At 44.4% G+C, this 20,880-nt stretch overlaps 1 protein-coding gene across 2 annotated transcripts in view; it reads right to left on the bottom strand.

Annotated features, from left to right (window-relative positions):
* Positions 1-20,880, bottom strand: part of ME3 (malic enzyme 3) — a 203,166-nt gene that overhangs the window by 103,031 nt on the left and 79,255 nt on the right. For both annotated transcript variants that reach the window (XM_036259756.1, XM_036259755.1), the window contains 2 exons: positions 5,747-5,880; positions 2,611-2,760 (listed from right to left, as the gene is read on the bottom strand). In XM_036259756.1, the coding sequence (XP_036115649.1) occupies positions 2,611-2,760; positions 5,747-5,880 (284 nt within the window). The remainder of the gene's footprint in view (positions 1-2,610; positions 2,761-5,746; positions 5,881-20,880) is intronic.

The following is a 20,880-nucleotide window of genomic DNA, read 5'->3' as shown; positions in this document are numbered from 1 at the left end:
CCCTCTGCCCAAAGGGAAAGTACATTTTCCTCTCCCTTGTATTACTGTAATTCTTTGTCCCTGTTAAATATCCTATTTCCTGGTAGCTTTTATTATATTTAACATATTACTATTGCCTGCCCCCTCATTCTGCTGGTAAATTGCTTGAGGTCAAAAACAGTATTTTGTTCATTGGGGTAACTTTACAGTGTCTACATGATGCCCAGCATCTAGTAGTTGCTCCATAAATGTTCACTAATTTAAATTTAGTCTCATGTGTTCTCTGTGGAATGGGGCTCTGGGGGCAAATACTACCTTCATGAGCCTGTGGCCTGTGTACATTTCTGGCCCTGATGCTGGTTTGCCTAAAGCCAACAACAGAATCCACAGTCCAGTGCACAGTCTGTGGCAGGAGGGCTTCCTCACGCCTGGGAGCGGGCAGTAGGAGGACCTCACGTTCCATAAGGTCTCGCTGCAAGCCAGGGGGCAGCAAGCCACGCCTTAGGGCTCAAGGACCTCCTTAGGTAACACTGGGTTTGTAAGAGCCAAATAGTGCCTGTAGTTAAGTGGGTTAGTTCACTATATGTTAATGACTCTGTTTTCTTTGTACAAATTTAAAAATGCATGTATATAACACGACTCCGCATTTATCAGTCCTCCCTTCCTTCTGTAACAGTGAAGGGAACAGACACATTTATGCCAGGCGCCTTATCCAGGGTCCCATCTTACCCTCAGGATGATCGTTGGAGGCAGGTGGTATTATTACTTCCATTTCATAAATGTGGAAATTAAGGCTGAGAGAGGATAAGAAACTTGCCCAAGGTCGGGGAGACCTGAGCTCCCAGTCAGCACACAATGCTCCTTTCCCATCTGGGAGGCAACTGCTTGCCAAGCACTGGTCTCGAATGCACAATGGATCTGACCTGCTTCCTGCCCCCTCAAGAAATCGGTATTCCAGTAGAAGAGACTGATACACAAATAATTAAAAACAAAGTACAAAAAATAAAACTTTGGACTAGAAGTATGTGTAATTGATTGTAGGGGAGGCACAGAAGGCAGTGATCAGTTCAGCCTGAGGTGAGCAGGGAGGGCTCCACAGAGAAGCGGACTCTTGGGGTGAGCCTTGAAGGGTCACCTGAGTTTTGGTGGGTGGAGAATGAAGACAGGAGAGAATGCAGGAGCTTGAGGCAGAAGGGATGACAAAGGCATGAAGGAGGAGAATGCCAGGTGTTCTTGGGCATGGAGAATATAGATCAGTGTAGCTGGAATAGGAGATTTCTGAGTATGAGCTGGGCTATGACAGGCTTAGTTTTGTCAAAGTGTTGGACTTGTTTCTTAAAGGCCCAGGGGGCTGCTGATGTACCCTGGAGGAGGGTATGACCTGAGCTGACCTTCACCCTGCAGGAGAGAGGACCTGGAAGCATTGTTTCTGAGTATAAACTGGGAGGTAAATGGGGTCTTGCATCCTTTAGAAATGTGCCACCAGCTCCCAACGTCTCTGCCAGTATTGGTTTTGGAGATAAGAATAAAAGAACAGGCAGGTTGAACACCAGAACTGCTCCAGGGCCCTGGTGCAGTGTCCCCCCACCAATAGAATTGTAGAAGCACAGCTGTTCTGAGTGTGAGGCCATGTTGGCTTCAACAGCTGGACGTCCCCATCAAGACAAAGGTCGATATGATGTCTCTGCCCATGGTAACAGCGGGACCAGGATGAGAACTGGCATCGGGGTGCCGGTGCTCATCCCAAATGTTGGCTGCAGAATGAGAGGACTGTTTTTCCAAACGAACGAAAGATGTTCTAGATCCAAGATGACAGGTTCATCATATGGCACATCATTTATACACAGATTTACAAATTCACTGTAAGTGTAAATTACACGTCAGTGCAGAGTGCATCGTATATTTACATACTCTTACACAGACTAAAACAATGTTCCATTTATATAATAAACCCAGGTGGCACTTGCATCATTAGTGCTAGAATCACGCATTGAAATTACAAGGCACCTTGTCTGAGGACCGTTTGAAAATCCTCCCATTTTCCCCTTATATATTCTGAACTCACCATGAAGAAAACAAAACAACCAAGCAATCTCTTTGGAAAATTGCCCCTAAATTCTTTGGCTCTAAAAGAAAATGTAGTGCCAATTTTTTGCCTAATAAAATGACATTTTAGGTGGAATCTGAGCCCAGCCCAAAGGGAGGAATACTGATTCTTTGAGTCAGCAAAAGAATTCAGTCTTTGCTATCCAACACTCCATTATTCATTGGCCCGAACTGTCAATAGAGCTGTCGGTACTTTGGAGAAGACCAGAAAAGTAGGGGTAGTGGGGGAGATGTTAGGTAGATAATGAGAAGGAAAAAAATCTGAAATCCTTTCGGGCCAACTCTGGACAACACACTGGGCATTTATTCTGAGGTGCAGAAGCTCTGCGGTCCTCTTGCTAGATATTTTCTCAGTTCACATCTCTGCTTATGGGGTCATTTTCCTGAAAAGGGGCTTAAATTCTCGTTGGGCTGCTGCCCTGACCAGGACGTAGCCTCCAGTGTCCCAATAAGCAAGGCCAGCAGAAAGAACGCATTCCCCCCTACGAGACACCCCTCCCTGAGCCCTGGCCCCCAGTGGCTCACCGGGGCCTGCGGAAGGTCAGGCCATATTGCTGACAGGCCAGCCCCACGGTGGGTGTGTACACGATGGGCATGAATTTCTCCACGTCCGACGTCAGCACGCGGTAGAAGAGCTTCTCATTCCGATCTTGGAGCGTCATAAGAATGATGTACCTTGGAAAGGGAGACAAGAGCCATGCTGTTCATATGAGCAACCTACGTGGCGGCAGAGAGGCCGCTCATGCAAAGATCCAGGGGTCCCACTCAGCTAGGTCCCAGGAAAAGCACCCACCTCCCCAAGCATGGATCTCATCATCTATGAAACGTGAAGAGCATTACCTGCCTTATGGTGCTTGGTATTATATGTGGTTTAGGTCCTGTTCTGAGTATTTTACGTGAACTCACTAAATTGCCAACGACTTGTGAGGTAAGTACTACCATTTTTTTTCTATTTGAGAGACAAAGGAGACAAAGACAAAGAGAAATTAAATAACTCACCCAAGGTTGCAAAGTAGGGATTTGAACCTAAGCAATCTGACTCCAGAATGTGTCCTCTCAATCTGTGCAAGACGGTTGGTTAATGTTATTAGTACATGAACATTAATGAATGAAACAGAACAGTAACACTCTGAGGGTGGAGAAGGGTCAAGGGCACACCAGTGCTTCATGAGCTGGCTTCTACCACACAGGGCTGGTTCCCGTCACAAGCAGAATTCACAAGTGGCTGAGTACCAAATGATCTCAGGAAGTATGTTCCTTCCAAATATCTCTCTTGTCTATTCCCTGAAGCCTGAAATCACTAAACCAGGATAAGAGCCTTTAATTCATACTCCTAAAAATGCAAAAAACTCTGGGAGAAGCAAAAAACCACACGGCTCGGAATTCACAATGAGATGCGACTGAAGACTGGTATCACAACCTTCTGGACCGCAGTTTGGGAGAGTGTATGGAGGCACCTGAGATCCCGGCCTGGAGTAGGGTGAGATCCTCCGATAGGGAAATGACCCGTGGGTGTGGTGTCAGGGTCCTGGGTTTGAATCTCAGCTCTGCTGTTTACTAGCTGTGTGACTTTAGAGAAGTCTTGTGACATCTTGGGGTCTCAGCCAAAGACACTGGTCCAGAATGAAGCATTGTGTGTTAGAAGGTACTTTTAAAATGGAGGGTTTATGCTTACTATAGCCAGGACCTTGAGACTAGTGTAAGAATTCCGTACCCAGTAGCCATTAGTATATGTCTCTTCCCAGTCTGTCACAGTAGGATTATTTATACCATGAAATTGGCAAATACTATGAATCAGGGCTTCCCCAACCTCTACCCCAGAACCAATTATTAAACATTTACCAGCACACCACTGCCCTTATCCAAAAGAAGTTGGGAGCATTTCCTCAAGCACCTGCTGAAATGAGGAACCCTCAGAAATGAGGGGGTCAGACAGTCACCATAGCACCTGCAGTGAGCTCTCTGGAGCTCCCAGGGTCAGACACGTCCCACCCCCGCCTGCATATAAATGATGTCCATCCAACTGGAAAGAACTGGGAGAGAAGGATTTCTGATGTTAATTTTTAGAGTTGAATATCTTTAGGAAAGAAGATTTCACTGGGGACTTTAATTCTTCTTTGTAAATTTAACAAAAGAAGGAGGTTCAGATTATTCAAAGTTAGTGCACATCTCATTGTTAGTTAGATTTTTTGTGTACTTTCTGGTTTGCTCTCCAGGGTGACATGGCTAGACCAAGTCTGAGCGGAGTAACGAAGGAAGAGAAGATGAGGCCTGGGCTACGGTATGGTCTTGGAGTTAATGTGAGTAATATAAACAGAATTTAGTGCTCCAGGAATAGAGGGGGTTATTCACTACTGCTTAGAAGCAATGGGTAGCATGGAGGGAGCACAGGAAGATGGGTGCAGTGACCCTCACAAGCTGCTGAGCTCTGCCCCTAGGGTGACAACCACACTCCTAACCATTCAAAGTCTTGGCCACTGAGCTCCATAGATATGTAAGGGGAACCCTGTCTGCTCCCTACATTTCTGCTGGAGCCCATAGCAAGGTGATGTGTTGATCTAACAAACTCGTACATAGTGCCTACTGTGTGCCAGGCACTGTTCTAAGCACATCACAAATACATCATTAGTGTTTTTAACCCTCATTATAATCTTTTGAGTTAGGTACTGCTGATTGTACAGATGGGGAATGACCCAGAGAGGCTAACGTTCACTATTAAGAGGTAGAATGATGATTTGCCTTCATGCTAGTACTAGAGTCTAGTCTTGTAGCCACTAAGCTCTGGTGCCCCTTAGCTGTGGCGTAGCAGAGAGATTAATAGCACAGATGCTGGAGCCAGCTACCTGTTCAAATCCTGGCTTTGCCATGTGACCTGGGGTCACTACTGTCTTCATAAAGCTGACCCTGTCATTCCCATTTGGCTCTTCATGTCTATTTCCCCACTGAGGAGAACCCAGAGAGGTGGCAGGATTATTAACTACTCCCCATAAGCCTCCAACATATGACATACCAGGTTTTTCTTAAGGTGTCCCTGTCCATCCAGGAACCTGGGCCATGTACCACTTCCTTAATACACCTGTCCCTACATCTTTTTTATTTATTTTTTTATTGATTTTAGAGAGAGAGGAAGGGAGAAGGAGAGAGGGAGAGAGAAATATTGATGAGAGAGAACATTGACTGGCCACCTCCTTCATGCCCCCCACTGGGGATTTGGCCCACATCTGGGCATGTGTCCTGACTGGGAATTGGACTGGGGACCTCTTGGTGCATGGGTTGATACTCAACCACTGAGCCACAGCAGCTGGGCCTGTCTCTACATCTTTACCCTACTTTTCCTCTTGAGTGAAATGCCATCTGTGAACCCACTGCTGTCTGTGCTTCTGCAGCTGACTCAGGTGCCACCACTGCCAAGAGGCCCTCCCAGATTCCACTGGTTGGAATTCAGTGTCTCTTCCCAGTTCTCCCAGGACATGTTGACTGCCTCGATCATAACCAGCCTGTTCCTCAGGGACAGCATCACTGCTTTGGAAGTCAGGGCTGGGTCTGGGATTTCTTGGAAAGGCTTTCAGCCTTTGCTGGCTGAAAAGCCTACAGAAAACACTCTGGACCTCAGGAAACTGCTGAGCTAGGCTCAAGCAGAGAGAGCAGACTAGGCACTGACTTGTCCAGGTCGCTCTGCTGCCGCTCGTAGTATCTCATGATCCGGAGGAGCTGGATGTCCTGGCTCAGGAAGCAGGGGGGGATGAGGCCATGGATTCCAAGCTGCATCCTTTCTTCAAGTGTGAAAGCCATCCCCTGGGGAGAACAAGAACAAAGCACACACATACATGGATACGCAGGAAACCAAGGAACAGAACGGGTTGCATTCACAGACAGGCAGAAGCCACTGTGACTCAACAGAAAGGGCCCTGGACTCAAACCCCCCTCTGCCATTGGAGTAACCAGACAATCTGTGCCAGTTACTTTGACGCTTCCGAGCTTCAGCTTCCTCCTGGAAAAATGGGGAAGCTACCTTCATTGACTGTTTTTTGGCTTGTTTTATTGTTTTAAATTTCTTTCTTTCCTTTTTTATTTGGTACATGCCCTTAGCAGGAACCGAATCTGGGACTCTCTGGTCCGCAGGCCAATGCTCCAACCACTGAGCCAAACTGGCCAGGACCTTAAATTTATTTCATTTTTTTTTTTTTTATCCTCACCCAAGGACATTTTTCCATTTTTTGTTCAGATAGAGTGGGGAGGGGGAGAGAGAGAGAGAGAGAGAGAGAGAGAGAGAGAGAGAGAGAGAGAGAAACATCGACATGAAAGGGACACATCGAGTGGTTGCCACCCGCTCAACCCAACCAGGGCTGGGGACCAACTGCAACAGAGGTACATGCCCTTAGCGGGAACCGAACCCGGGTCTCTCTGGACCGCAGGCCGACACTCTACCGCTGAGCCAAACTGGCCAGGGCCTTAAATTTATTTCATTTTTTAAAGCACTTTAACATTTATAGAAAAATTGAGAAGACGGTATGGAGAGTTGCCATATAGCCCCTCACTCAGTTTCCCTGTTGTCAGTATTTACAGCAGCATGGTACATTTGTAAATGAACCAACAGTGATACGTTATTAAGTAAAGCCCATGGTTTATTCAAATTACCTTGGTTGTTACCCAGTGTTCTTTTTTTTTTTTTTTTTGGCTCCAGGATCCTATCCAGGATCCCACATTACAGTTAGTCATCATGGTCTCCTTAGGCCCTTCTTGGCTCTGGCAGTTTTTCAGACTTTTCTTCTTTTTGATGACCTTGAGAGTGATCCCCCTCTATTAGAATTTGTCTGATGTTTTTTCATAACTAGACTGTTTTTTTGTTTCGTTTTGAGGAGGACCACAGAGATAAAGTGCCATTTCTATGACATTAGATCAAGGTACATACTATCAACTTGGCTTATCATTGTTGATATTGAGATACTGACCTTGATCACCTGGTTGAATTAGTGCTTGTCCGGTTTCTCTAATGTAAACTTACTCTGTTTTTGGAGTTCTTCTGCATGGGAGATTTGTCTCTCTCCCCCAGTCATTTATTTATTCAATCATTTATTTATATTAGAATGGACTCATGGGTATTTATTATACTTTGGGTTATAATCCAATACTGCTTTTTTAATTTTGTTGCTCAAACTGTCCCAACCAATTGGTCATTGGGAACCCTTTCAGTGGGCTCCTGTGTCCCTTTGACATACTCCCACAATTTTTTTCCATTACTTTTTTCCCCCTTTCTTATTATCCTTTGTATTCTCCCTCCCTCCCTCCCTCCCTCCCTCCCTCCCTCCCTCCCTCCCTCCCTCCCTTTCTTCCTTCGTTCCTTCCTACCACTAAAGATGCTCCATACTCATCTTGTATATTGGCCTCTCCCAGTTCTAGAATCAGATATTTTTTCTAAGAGGCCTGATTTTTTTTTAAAACTAATCTTTACTGTTGACTGTATTACAGATGTTCCCCCTCTTTTTTTCTCCATTGATCCCCTCCTCCCCAATCCCGTCCCCCTCCTGCCTTCCCCACACTATTGTCGGTGTCCATTGGTTATGCATATATGCATAAAAGTTCTTTGGTTTATCTCATCTCGCCCTCCCTCCCCTCTTCCCTTTGAGGTTCTTCAGTCTAACAACCAATTTGTACTTCTTACTCCCTTAATCTTTTTCACCCATCCCCCAGCCCCCACCCATCTGGCAAGCAACAAAAAGTTTTCTATATCTATGAGTCTGTTTCTGTTTTGCTTGCTCATTTTGTTTGTAGATTCAATTGTTGATAGATATGTATTAATTGTCATTTTATTGTTCATATTTTTGTTGTTCTTCTCCTTCCAGAAGACCCTTCAACATTTCATATAATACTGGTTTGATGCCAACGAACACCTTTAGCTTTTTCTTGTCTGGGAAACGCTTGATATGTCCATCGATTCTAAATGAGAGCTTTGCAGGATAGAGTAATCTTGGTTGTAGGTCATTGCTTTTCATCATCTTGAATATCTCTCGCCACTCCTTTCTGGCCTGCAAAGTTTCTTTTGAGAAATCAGCTGACAGTCTTATGGGAACTCCTTTGTAGGTAACAAACTGCTTTTCTCTTGCTGCTTTTAAGTTACTCTCTTTGTCTTGAACCTTTGGCATTTTGATGATGATGTGATGTGTCTTGGTGTGGACCTCTTTGGGTTCATCTTGTTTGGGACTCTCTGTGCTTCCTGGACTTGTATGTCTATTTCATTCATCAAGTTAGGGAAGTTTTCTGTCATTATTTTTTCAAATAGGTTTTCAATTGCTTGTTCTTTCTCTTCTCCTTCTGGCACCCCCATGATGCGAATGTTGGTATGCTTGAAGTTGTCCCAGAGTCTCATTACACTATCCTCAGTTTTTTGGATTCTTTTTTCCTTTTGCTGATCTGATTGGGTGTTTTTTGTTTCCTTATATTCCAAATCGATGGTTTGCTTCTTGGCTTCACCTACTCTACTATTGATTCCCTGTAAATTATTCATTTCATTACTGACTGGTCCTTTTTTATGTTGTTGATGTTCCCACTAAGTTCCTTGAAGGTTTCACCAAGGTCCTTGAGCAACCTTATAACTAGTGTTTTGAACTCTGCATCAGATTGATTGCTTATCTCCATTTTGCTTAATTCTTTTCTTGGAGTTTTTTTCTTTTCTTTCATTTGGGACATGTTTCTCGTCTCCTCATTTTGGCTGCTTCCCTGTGATCATTTCTACATATTAGGTAGAGTTGCTAAGTCTCCTAGGCTTTCTAGGGTAGCCTATTGTTGTCGGTATCCTGTAGGAGCCAGAGGCACAGCCTCCCTGATCACCCCAGCTGGGCCCTTGAGGTGCACCCCTGGTGTGGACTGTACACCCTTCTGTTGTAATTGAGTCTTGATTGCTGTTGGCATGTCAATGGGAGGAATTTACTCAGGCTGATCAGCTGCAGGACTGGCTGTGCCCACTGACCACCTTAGAGGTTCAGCTGTGTAGGGGCCCACCACAATGAGCAAGACTTACTTCATCAGGACTCTGGTACCCACGAAGTCCACTCATTGAGTGTGTCACTTGTGAAGGTGGTTGGGTGGTGGTGTTTCGAAGTGGTCTGAAGCTATCCACTGGGTGTGCTGCCTCTGGGGCAAGGTCAGCCACTGTCTGTGTTCTATCCAGGGCCACCAGGCATAAACTACAAAGTGATCTACAGATGGCTCCTTCTTGTGCTGGGCTTGGAGGTGCCCAGGCAAAGCCAAGCTATGAACCAAGGCTGGCTGCTTCTAGTGCCAGGCCTGGGGCCACTTAACAAGAGGAATGGGGCTTGCTGAGACCAGATGCTGCTTGTTTGAGAGATTTTAGAAAACTCTCCTGATTTCTTTTTTCTTAATCTTTATTGTTGAATGTATTATAGATGTTCCTCATTTATCCCCCACTGACACCTTCCTCCTCACTCCCACCCCCCTCCTGCCTTTCCCCACACTGTTGTCTGTGTCCATTGGTTATGCATATATGCATATAAGTTCTTTGGTTTATTTCTTCCCACCTCCCAATCCCCAACCCCCAATCCCCCTTCCCTTTGAGGTTTGTCAGTCTAGCAACCAATTTGTACTTCTTAATTCCTTCACCTTTTTCACCCATTCCCTCAACCCCCCTCCCATCTGGCAACCAACAAGTTCTCTGTATCTATGAGAATGTTTCCGTTCTGCTTGTTCATTTTGTTTGTAGATTCAATTGTCGATAGATTGTATTCATTGCCATTTTGTTTGTTCATATTTTTTATCTTTTTCTTCAAGAAGACCCTTCAACATTTCATATAATAATGGTTTGGTGGTGATGAACTCCTTTAGCTTTTCCTTGTCTGGGAAACTCTTTCTATGGTCATCGATTCTAAATGACAGCTTTGCAGGATAGAATAATCTTGGTTGTAGGTTCTTGCTTTTCATCACTCTGAATATTTCTTGCCACTCCCTTCTGGCCTTCAAAGTTTCTTTCGAGAAATCAGCTGATAGTCTTATGGGAACTACCTTGTAGGTAACTAACTGCTTTTCTCTTGCTGGTTTTAAGATTCTCTCTTTGTCTTGAACCTTTTGCATTTTGATGATGATGTGTCTTGATGTGGGCCTCTTGGCGTTCATCTTGTTTGGGACTCTGTGCTTCCTGGACTTGTATGTCTATTTCCTTCACCAAGTTAGGGAAGTTTCCTGCCATTATTGTTTCAGATAGGTTTTCGATTTCTTGTTCTCTCTCTTCTCCTTCTGGTACCCCCAAAATGTGAATGTTGATATGCTTGAAGTTGTCCCAGAAGCTCCTTACACTATCCTCATTTTTTAAATTCTTTTTTTTCCTTTTGCTGTCCTGATTGGGTGTTTTTTGTTTCCTTATATTCCAAATCGATGGTTTGCTTCTTGGCTTTACCTACTCTACTATTGAATCTGTGTAAATTATTCTTTATTTCACTTAATGCCTTCTTCATTTCTGACTGTGCATCCTTCACTTCTGGCTGGTCCTTTTTTATGCTCTTGAGGCCCTCACTAAGTTTGCTGAGGTTCTCACTAAGTTCATTGAGCATCCTTATAAGCAGTATTTTGAACTCAGCATCTGTTAGGTTGCTTATCTCCATTTTGCTTAGTTCCTTTCCTGGGGTTTTGTTCTGTTCTTTCATTTGGAACCTGTTTCTTTGTCTCCTCATTTTGGCTGCTTCCTTGTGTTTGTTTCGATGTATTACTTAACGAGAGGTATGGGGCTAGCTGAGACCAGATGCTGCTCGTTTGAAAGAATTTAGGAAAACCTGAAGCAGGATCCAAGACAGGCCAATCCTATGGTAAAGCAACTGGCAACAGCTTGGGTGGGCCTGAAAGTTGGGTGGGGTGGGGCAGGGCCTCAGGGAATCACCAGGGCGGGGCAACCAGTGTGAGCCAGGTTGCTGGAGTCCCAGATATGGCGACTGTCTGCCACCCCAGGGAAGGGCTCACCAAAGGAACAAAGGACCTCTGACGGAATGTCTGTCTAGGAGAAAGCCCCCTCTCCAGCCCTCACTCCAATGCCAAGCAGCTCAGTTCTTCCCTGTATGTCTCTGGTGCCCCTCGAGCTGCCTCCCCTCCAAGGTTAGAGGGAGTGAGTCAGGAAAGTCTGTGCACGGACCCTTTAAGGAGCTACCTGGGGCTCCAGCCGCCTCAGCCTCCCTGAGCCTCAGTTTCCACTGGTTTTTCCAGCCAGAAGTTATGGGGACTTCTCTTCCTGGCACTGGAACCCTAAGCGGGGTACCTGGTGTGGGATGGGGACCCCTCAGTCCTCAGGAAGGACCTTCCCAGTTGAGGTGTCCTCCTGATTTTTATTTGCCACATGTGGGTGTGGGACCAGCCCGTCCGCCTCCGCCCCTCCTACCAATCTCCATGTGGCTGCTGCTTTAATTTCGTAGTTGTAGGACTTCCATTCAGCTTGATTTCAGGTGGTTTTGAATGATGGTTGTTCTGTAGTTTAGTTGAAACTTTGATGTGGTTGTGGGAGGACGCGATACTGTTTTTACCTACGCTGCCATCTTTTTTTTTTTTTTTTTTTTATCCTCACCCGAGGACACTTTTCCATTTTTTGTTCAGGTAGAGTGGGAGGGAGAGAGAGAGAGAAACATCGATGTGAAAGGAACACATCGAGTGGCTGCCACCCGCACAACCGACCAGGGCCGGGGACAAACTGCAACCGAGGTATGCACCCCTAGCGGGAACTGAACCCGGGCCTCTCAGGACCGCAGGTCGACGCTCTAACCGCTGAGCCAGGGCTACGCTGCCATCTTGACCGGAAGTCCTGATTTTGTTTTTGTAGCATGGTATTAGAAACCAAGATCTGGGCTCTACTTGTTACTTTTTCTTCTTACTTCTGGGGTTTCACTGTTTCTTGTCCCTTTCAGCTGACAGTAAGAAAAAAAATCTATATTAAGCTAAACATAAGTTCATACTAATGTCTCTAACTCTGATCTACTACCACATGGATTATTCTGGCCTATTCAGACTGCTAATCCAAAAACTCTCACACCAACAGGGACAGACTTAGCTCCCACAATCTGCTATCCATTTATTCAGTGATTCAGTTCCAGTATACACGTAAAGCAATATCAAAATTGTTAACCTGTACCACAATGGAAAACAACTTTATAAATTGGAGTGCATTGCTTAAGTGCAGTTCCTTTTGTCTTTAGTCTTACAAACTCCACTCGTTTTCAAAGTTACTTAAGTCAGCACTTTTCCGTCCACTCCCTTCACTGAAGTTGTATCACACATTTGTAATAGAGTTAGATTTCCTTGTCACAGTCTGCATTCCTTCCTGGGATCCTCCAACCTATTACATTTTATTATTTTTAAAAAATCCGGATACACTAGGACTCATTCTTTGTATTGCAAAGTTCTATGAGTTTTGACAAATGCATTATGTCATGTACCCATCACTACAGTACTAGACAAAAAAGTGTCACTGCTCTAAAAATCCCATGTGTTTTAGTTATTCACTCCTCCTTCCTCTCCCTGAACCAATGGCAACTAATGAGTATTTTTCTTTTGTTTGTTTGTTTTCCTTATTGTCTCTACAGTTCTGCTTTTTCCAGAATGTTGTAATATTGGAATCATATAGAGTAACTTCTTTCACTTAGCAGTAGCACTTAAGGTGAAGAATAGTCTCTTCAAGAGAAGCTGCTTGGACAACTGAATTTCCACATGCAAAAAAATACAGGTGGACCCTGCCTCACATCTAACACAAAAATTAACTTAAAATTAATCATTGACCTAACTGTAAGCTAAAATAATAAAACTCATAGAAGAAAACATAGGAGTAAATTTTCATGACCTTAGATTTGGCAATGGAGTCTCAGATCTGACACGAAGAGAACCAGCTACAGAGGAAAAATTAGACAAATTGACTTTATCTAAAAACTTTTGCGCATAAAAGGACACCATCAAGAAAGTAAAAAAAAAAACCAACAGGAGAAAATATTTGGAAATCACCTATTTAGTAAGGGTTTAATATCCAGAATTTATAAATAACTGCTACAACTCGACAAAGAAAAACAACCAAATTAAAAAACAGGCAAATGACTCAAAAAGTCATTTCTCCAAAGAAGATACACAAATTACCACTAGTACATAAAAAAAAAAATGCTCTGCGTCATTAGTCATTAGGAAAATGCAAATCCAAACTACAATGAGATTCTTTTCACACCCTCTAGGAGGGCTGTAATTGAAAAAACAGTAAATAACAAGTACTGATGATGTGGGGAAACTGAAACCCTCATACCTTGCCGGCAGGTATGTAAAGTGTTGCAGCCTCTGTGGAAAAATATTTTAGTGGTTCCTCAAAAAGCTGAACAGAGACTGACCATATGACCACAGCAATTCCACCTGTAGGCATACACCTAAAGGGATTGAAAGCCAGGACTTGAACAGATACTTGGATGTCAATGTTCACTGCAGCATTATTCACACCAACCAAAAGGTGGAATCAACTCAGGTGTCCACCAACATATGATCGGATAAACAAAACATATATATATGTACAGCGAAAATTTATTCAAACGTATAAAGGGAATGAAGTTCTGACACATGCTATTACATAGATGAACACTGGAAGAGTATGCTAAATAAAATAAGCCAGATACAAAAGGACAAATATTGTATGATTCCACTTATATAAAATGACTAGAATAGGCAAATCATAGAGACAGTAAAGTAGATTAGAGATCACTCAAGTCTGGGGATGGGGGGATTGGTAAGTTATTGCTTAATGGCTACAATGTTTCTGTTTGGGGTGATGAAAAAGTACTGGAAATGGATAGTGGTGATGGTTGCACAACCCTGTGAATAGAATTAATACCACTTATTTGTTGTACGCTTATAATGGTTAAAATGAAAAATTTTGTACATGTACTTTACCACAACTTAAAAAAAATTAGTAATGTATTTAACACTCAAAACCACTGAACTGTACACTTTAAATGGGCGAATTGTGTGCTATGTGAATTATAGCTCAATAAAACAGTCTTAAAAGAATTCTTTGCATGTTTTAAATATAAGTCTTATATCAGATGTGTGTTGTATAAATATTTCTCCGAGTATGTGGCTTGTCTTTTTATTCCCTTACCAGTGCTTTTCAGAGAACAGCATTTTCTGGTGTGGACACTGGCAGAGAGCAGGGGAATAATAGGATGTCATGGAATCTGCTCTACGGGGACAGCATCTGCTGGCAGGAGTTGCAGAACATTCCTCGCAAGGGGCACTGTGAGACAGGGGGACACAAGCTGCCCCACCTTTACCCCACAGTGACAAGGTGGAACTCGTGGAGGAAAAGAGTCCTCTGCAGGCGCTCAGGGTGGCAGTGCTGACGAGAGCTGGCCTGGCTCCCTCACGGGGCACCCTGGCAGGGGCACCCTGGCCGCCGAGACAGTGGTGAGACCCTGAGTGGTTCCGTGGGTGGGGACATCAACAAGGGAGGGACCGGAGTCCTCCTGAGGGGATTGAGTGGGAGGCTGAGAACAGTTTTTAAACAACCAACCAATTAACTAACTAACTAACTAACTAACTAACTAACTAACTAACTAACACACACTGTGAATATGATCCCCATGTATTCAAGGCTGATGATACCTAAGGCAACTCTGGTTAATGAGCCCCAGGTAATTCAAGGTTCCTCCTAGAAGTGAAGAAGGCTGCTGTGGGTGATAAGTGAGACCTGAATTATGTTGATGGGAGTCTAGCTTTCCCCAGACTCCCTTAGGGAGGGGAAGCTTGAAAAGGAGGAAAGTGCTCCCCTCATTTCTCCACCAGCTGAACACTATCACTATCTCGTCTACAGTGATTCCAAGCTCTTCCACGGGGAGTTCAACAAGGACAAGGAGATCAAGCCCACATAGTGGTCAGCCCCACCTCAGCATCGTTGCTATGGTCAGTTCCAAGGAAGGGAGTCTGGTAAGATTTAATTTTATTCTCTACTTTCCTTACAAACACATCGTTGGAGGTTTTCCAACCTCCATTTTACAGATGAAAAAACTAAGCAAGAGAGGTCAGGTAATGCTTCTGAAGTTGCAAAGCTATTGCCTGTATTTTATTGTTTCTGAAATCAGGATGCTAGTTATTTAACAAGTATATTTGGTGGATCATTTCCCCCCTGATGATTCCTTTGACTAGAGGTAAGTGGCAGAACCAAGATCTGACCATGGGCTCTATTCCTGCTACTACAGGATGCGCCCTGCCAGGACCTTGGGGAGATGCACCTCAGAAATGTTAGCTGGGATGGGGGTGGTGGTGGTGGTGAGGAAGGAGTGGAAAAAAAAGAGAAACGGAGAAAAAAAGAGTGAATAAAAGTTAGGCTTTGGCTACTGCCAAGTTCCTCTTTGTTTTATAACTTGAGGGTCCCTAAAACTGCAAACACCAGGCTCCTCTTGGGTTTTTGTCAAACGATAATGATGACTCAGCCTGAGAAAATCCTGAAGAATTGTTCCTGCTCTCAGAAGGGCTGCTGGAGCTGTAAGGAAGATCTCATCCTAAGACAGGCTCAATCTGTTTGAAAGTATGCCTCACAGAGGCTTCTCGAAGTACTCTCCACACGTAAAATTCCAACCTTTTTCCTCATCAAAGCCCGAAGTCACCAGTTCATAAATCCCCTGTGCTGGCCACCAGCTTTGCAAGCATGTCGTAACGGAGGTCCTTGATCCTTTTGCAGGGAGCTCTCCCCCTGGGGACTGAGCACTTTCAGCAGACACCGGCAGGCAGGCGACCATTCGCTGGCTGGTACAGACTGGATCGTGTCTCCTGGGCCCTGGGGATCGCGGGGCAGCCCAGGAATTTAATCATGACATCATCTTTGTTAATGACCACTGCGGCTTTTAATAGCATTCCTCTTCTCTCTCCAATTCTAAGTGTTTCTCTTGGCTGACTGCCACCAACTTCTTTTGTATTTGAGAAAAAAGTATGACCATTTAACAACTGGTAATTTCAAGGATTAAAAAAAAAAAAAAAAACTACTAGAAAACTACTTTTCGTCCTGAAGCAAAGGCTAAGGCTACTTCAGATTTACATGTTTATAAAAGAGCAATGTAGGCATGTCAGCTGTACCACGGCCTCCAAAATAGGAAAGGCATGAGAACACTCACTAGGGTGCAGGGGGAAAGTATTACAACTTACATTTCTCTACAAAAGAAAAAACATTGCTAACTGACACTCAGGCTCAGGTCAAAAAGTCGCAAGTCCCACAAGTGTCCGAGGAGTCCTAAGGAAAAGGCAGGGTCTATACAACACGGAGGAACTGACGGGGTCCTTGTTTATTCTGCCACTTTGAGAAATTACAGTTTCTGTGGGCTTGGTTAGAGTTATGAATTCTACTATCTAGCTTTTAAAAAAATTTTTTTTAATTTACTTTTTATTTATATATAGTTCGTATATAATCTTATATTGGTTACATTAGTTTCAGGTGTACAATATAGCGATTCAACATTTTTATCCCTTACAATGTAATGTGATCACCCCACTAATGCTAGTAATCGCTTGTCACCATGCAAATGTATCCCTTCCACCAGTCCCCCCACCCTCTCCCTTCTGGTCATCATCCCTTTTATCCAAAGGAAAAATAACAACATTAATTCAAATAGATATAGGCATCTCTATATTCATTGCAGCATTACTTACAATAGCCAAGATATGAAGCTACCTAGGTATCTGTCGAAAGATGAATGGATAAAGAAGATGTGGTACATATATACAATGGAATATTACATAGCAATAAAAAGAATGCTGTCTTGCTTTTGCAACAACATGGATGGATCTAGAGTAGTGGTTCTCAACCTGTGGGTCGCGACCCCTTTGGGGGTTGAACGACCCTTTCATAGGGGTCGCCTAAGACATAACAGTAGCAAAATTACAGTTATGAAGTAGCAACGAAAATAATTTTATGGTTGGGGGTCCACAACATGAGGAACTGTATTAAAGGGTCACAGCTTTAGGAAGGTTGAGAACCACTGATCTAGAGGGTATTATGCTAAGTGAAATAGGTCAGGCAGAGAAAGACAATATGGTTTCACTTATAAGTGGGATCTAAAAACAAATAAACAAAACCAAACCAGACTCATACGTTATCTAGTTTTAATGAAGCTCTCAAAATAGGACAAGTGGCTTTTGAAAAATGGCTAATTCTCTTAGTTATATTTCAACCTCATACCCTAGTGGTATTCAGAGCACACCAGTAGGGACCTACCAGTTATTACTGTTTTGGAAATGTCTTAATTGTTACAGAACCACTGCTCTGGCCACTGCCCCAGCCAAATGTCCCAGGGAACCTTTGGACCTCCCAGAGATCCAGCAACCAATGGATTCATGTCTGGCACAGGGGGTGGCCTCAAGACCCTCCTCTGGCATAAAGGCCTGGGACTGTTTCAGTTGTTTTAATGCTGTACCAGGGTTAATGCTTTAACTTTCACTCCTAACTTTACCTATTTCATCACCTTCCCTAAGTGATCATCTCTGGCCCCGTCACTGAACTCTACTGGTGGGCTGAGCATTGCCCAAGTTCCCAGGACAAATCTTACTGACATTGGAGAGGAGGTATTTGAATAGACCCCACCATCAAATGGCAGGGCTCAGAGGTGGGAAGTCCGCCAGGCTGAGCCCCTGTTCCAGCCTCCCACTGCTCAGAGACCCAGGTTTCTTACTGCCCTCTTCCTTACGACTGAGCTTTGCTGAGGGGAGGTTCCCCCAATCCCGTTGGTGATCTGCCCGGTGCCTCTGGATCCAGGGCCCTGCTGTACTCATGACAATATCTTCTCATTCATTCACAAACATTTATGAGTTCCTACTGTGTGCCAGGCCTACCATGTTAGGCACTGGAGAGTCCCTAAAAGGAAAAAGCGCTGGTCACTGCCCTCGAGTCTACTAGACAAGACACGTGGATTAGCATATAAAGATGATCCTGGGTCTCTGGGTTGGGCAAGCCACTTCTCCAACTTACAAAATGTTGTGTTGCCCATTTCACATGTTGTGGGATTGAATGCATGTGAAGTGCTCAGCCCAGGTACTGGTACGCAGGAAGTACTCAATGATCATCTGCTGTTCTCCTTTTTACTCCTGATTTTGTTCACAGGGCAAGGTGGCACAAGGGAGCTCATTAGCAGATGTTGGAGATAAGCCCTGACGGGTGGTCAGGAGCTAGTCTGACAGAGGGGGTGGGAGGAACAGGTGGAGTGATGTCACCACATCAGGGTAACTGCTTGTCCGAGGCTGTGCGAGGCTCCTGCCTCTGCTCCCCGTGCGTTCTCCCCAGGCACACTCTTCCTGGCTGCCCTGCTTTGACTCCCATCAGAATCCCTACCCACCGTGCACTGACCACTTCCCTCCACCATCTTCCAGTCCACTGTCAAGGCCCCTCCTCCAAGACACCCCATTTCACACAGCTCCCCCTTCCCTCAGTGTCATAAAGTTTAGCACATGAAATGTGATTTCTGTTTTCTGTTTGATTTCTTGAGCATTAATTACTAGGTAGTAAACTCAGGGTAGTGGGAAACAGGCACTTCGAAGCAGCTAACACAGGGATGTAGCACAATAATATTAACCTCATCAATAATAATGGCAACATTACTTTTTATTGAGCACCCACTGGGCTGGGCCAGGCACTGAGACAGGCACTTTATACTTGCCATCTCTAGTGCTCACAGCAACCCTCGTTAACCATCCTATGATAATTATTATCCCTATTTTATGGACTTGGAAACTGAGGCCAGAGGGTTAAGACACATGCCCAAGGGTCACAGCAAGTTGATGGAAGAACCAGCAGAACCCAGGTCCATTTGTTTCAAAATTCATACTCTTTCCTCTGAGCTAATCAACTGTTCCTGAGAGTTAACATGTTAAACAGGTTGCCAACTGAGTTGGCTTTTTTTTTTTTTATCCTCACCCGAAGACATTTTTCCATTTTTTGTTCAGATAGAGTGGGAGGGAGAGAGAGGAAGAGATAGAGAGAGAGAAACATCGATGTGAAAGGGACACATCGAGTGGCTGCCACCGCACGACCAACCAGGGCCGGGGACAAACTGCAACCGAAGTACGTGCCCTTAGCGGCAACCGAACCCGGGTCTCTCAGGACCGCAGGCCGACGCTCTAACCGCTGAGCCAAACCGGCCAGGGCTGAGTTGGTTTTTATTTAATTAGAGATAAAGTTATTCTGCTTCTGCAAATAGAGCCGGTTACCTTAATGGTTCAGCCACTGCTGAGTGGTCCTCTGCAATGGTGCCAGGTCAGCCAGCCAATCTGCAAACAGGTATGTGGTTACCTCTGCGATTATGCACATGGCCCACGACACACATGTAGCCATGTTTCCTCTGACTAGTATCCTTATTGGAAGGATTAACAGACACACGTTTAAGCAAAGGTTTGCTGTTCCGCCATCACTATGTCATGCTCTGAGCTGACTGCTTATGCTGTGAGCAGCTTCTCCATCAATCAGCTGCAACAGCAGAGTAGCCCTAGCTGGGACTGAGCTATGGGCAATCAGCTCCCAAACTGCACAATTAAAGCTGATTAACTGTTAGGGGACCGGAAGGCATTTCCTTTTGCATCTGTACTTCATGACTCCGGGATTTTTATGAGTTAGGATGACGTGGACTCCGGTTGGAGACAGGAAGTGGGATTACTCTGGCTGCTGTTCTCTCACTGAACCCCAGGTTTATGAGGGCCCCTGAGCACACTTCTGGGATGGATATATGGGGCCTTAGAAACATAAGTCTTAGCAGACATAGACCAGAGAACGGCCTTTCTTCCAGACACACTTCTGTGTTCAGGTACAAAATTACAGATGCAGAAACACATTGTAAATTCCCGAAAGGGGAGTGGATGACACACTGCTCAATACTGTCCAGAACCAACCCTAAACCAGATTTGGGCTCAAAGACTGGGCTTTGGTGCTGTGGGTTGCGAATGTAAGGAGGCTGCCTCTGATCTTTCCGTCTATGGTGTACACAGAAGCCTCTGTTCTAGCAAGAGATACAGTTCACTTTTCCTTCCAGCGGGTAACAACCAGGACACGGAGGAGCTGCACCCCCACAGTGGGAAGGAAATGGAAAGGCAAAGTTCGACATTAGTTCCTCCACTTTCGGGCTGTGTGGTCCTGGGGAAGGTGCTTAACCTCTCTGAGTCTGCTGCCTTCACTGGGTGGTTGTCAATCAAATGAGAACATGGATATTAAGATCTCTTTGTAACTTCAAAGATATGGTAGAAAGGTTATTGCAGCTTCATATCCCTTTAGGTTCAGGGCTACAAGCAATTTAGCAATTGCACTTTATAATATTGATTTCCTTTTGTGTCTTATCCCTTCAAAACAATACATTCTTCGAGGGCAGGGACTATGTCTAAATGAATGGTGGTTTCATATGGTTGATGTAATTTGATCCTGGACAGGACTGGTATTACTATCCCTGTTTATAGAGGAAGTTGAGGCTCGGATGGGCCAATGACAGGTGGAGGGCATGTGGCTAGTACCTGCTGCTCAAAGGCCATTTCAACTGTTCTGCCATTTTATGAACAGTTGTTAGATAAGGACCAACATGGAAGAGAAACGAAAGAATCTGTTCTTGAAATACTTGGCAACTTGAGGATTTTGTTCTAACTGAACAAGGTGGATAGTTGGAGGGCTTATGAATCATTCTCTTGGCAAAATTTCCTGTGGCGGTTAGAATGTTTCATGACCTTCTCTTCCCAAGAGACTATTATTTAAAAATTAAATAATATTGTTCCTGGCACCGTGAAGGCCCTCTAACTCAGCTGAACCTCAAGAGGGTAACA

This window comes from Molossus molossus, unplaced genomic scaffold (genome assembly GCF_014108415.1).
Source record: "Molossus molossus isolate mMolMol1 unplaced genomic scaffold, mMolMol1.p scaffold_m16_p_13, whole genome shotgun sequence".
In the NCBI taxonomy this organism is placed as follows: Eukaryota; Metazoa; Chordata; class Mammalia; order Chiroptera; family Molossidae; genus Molossus; species Molossus molossus.
This window is presented reverse-complemented; position numbering and strand designations above follow the sequence as displayed.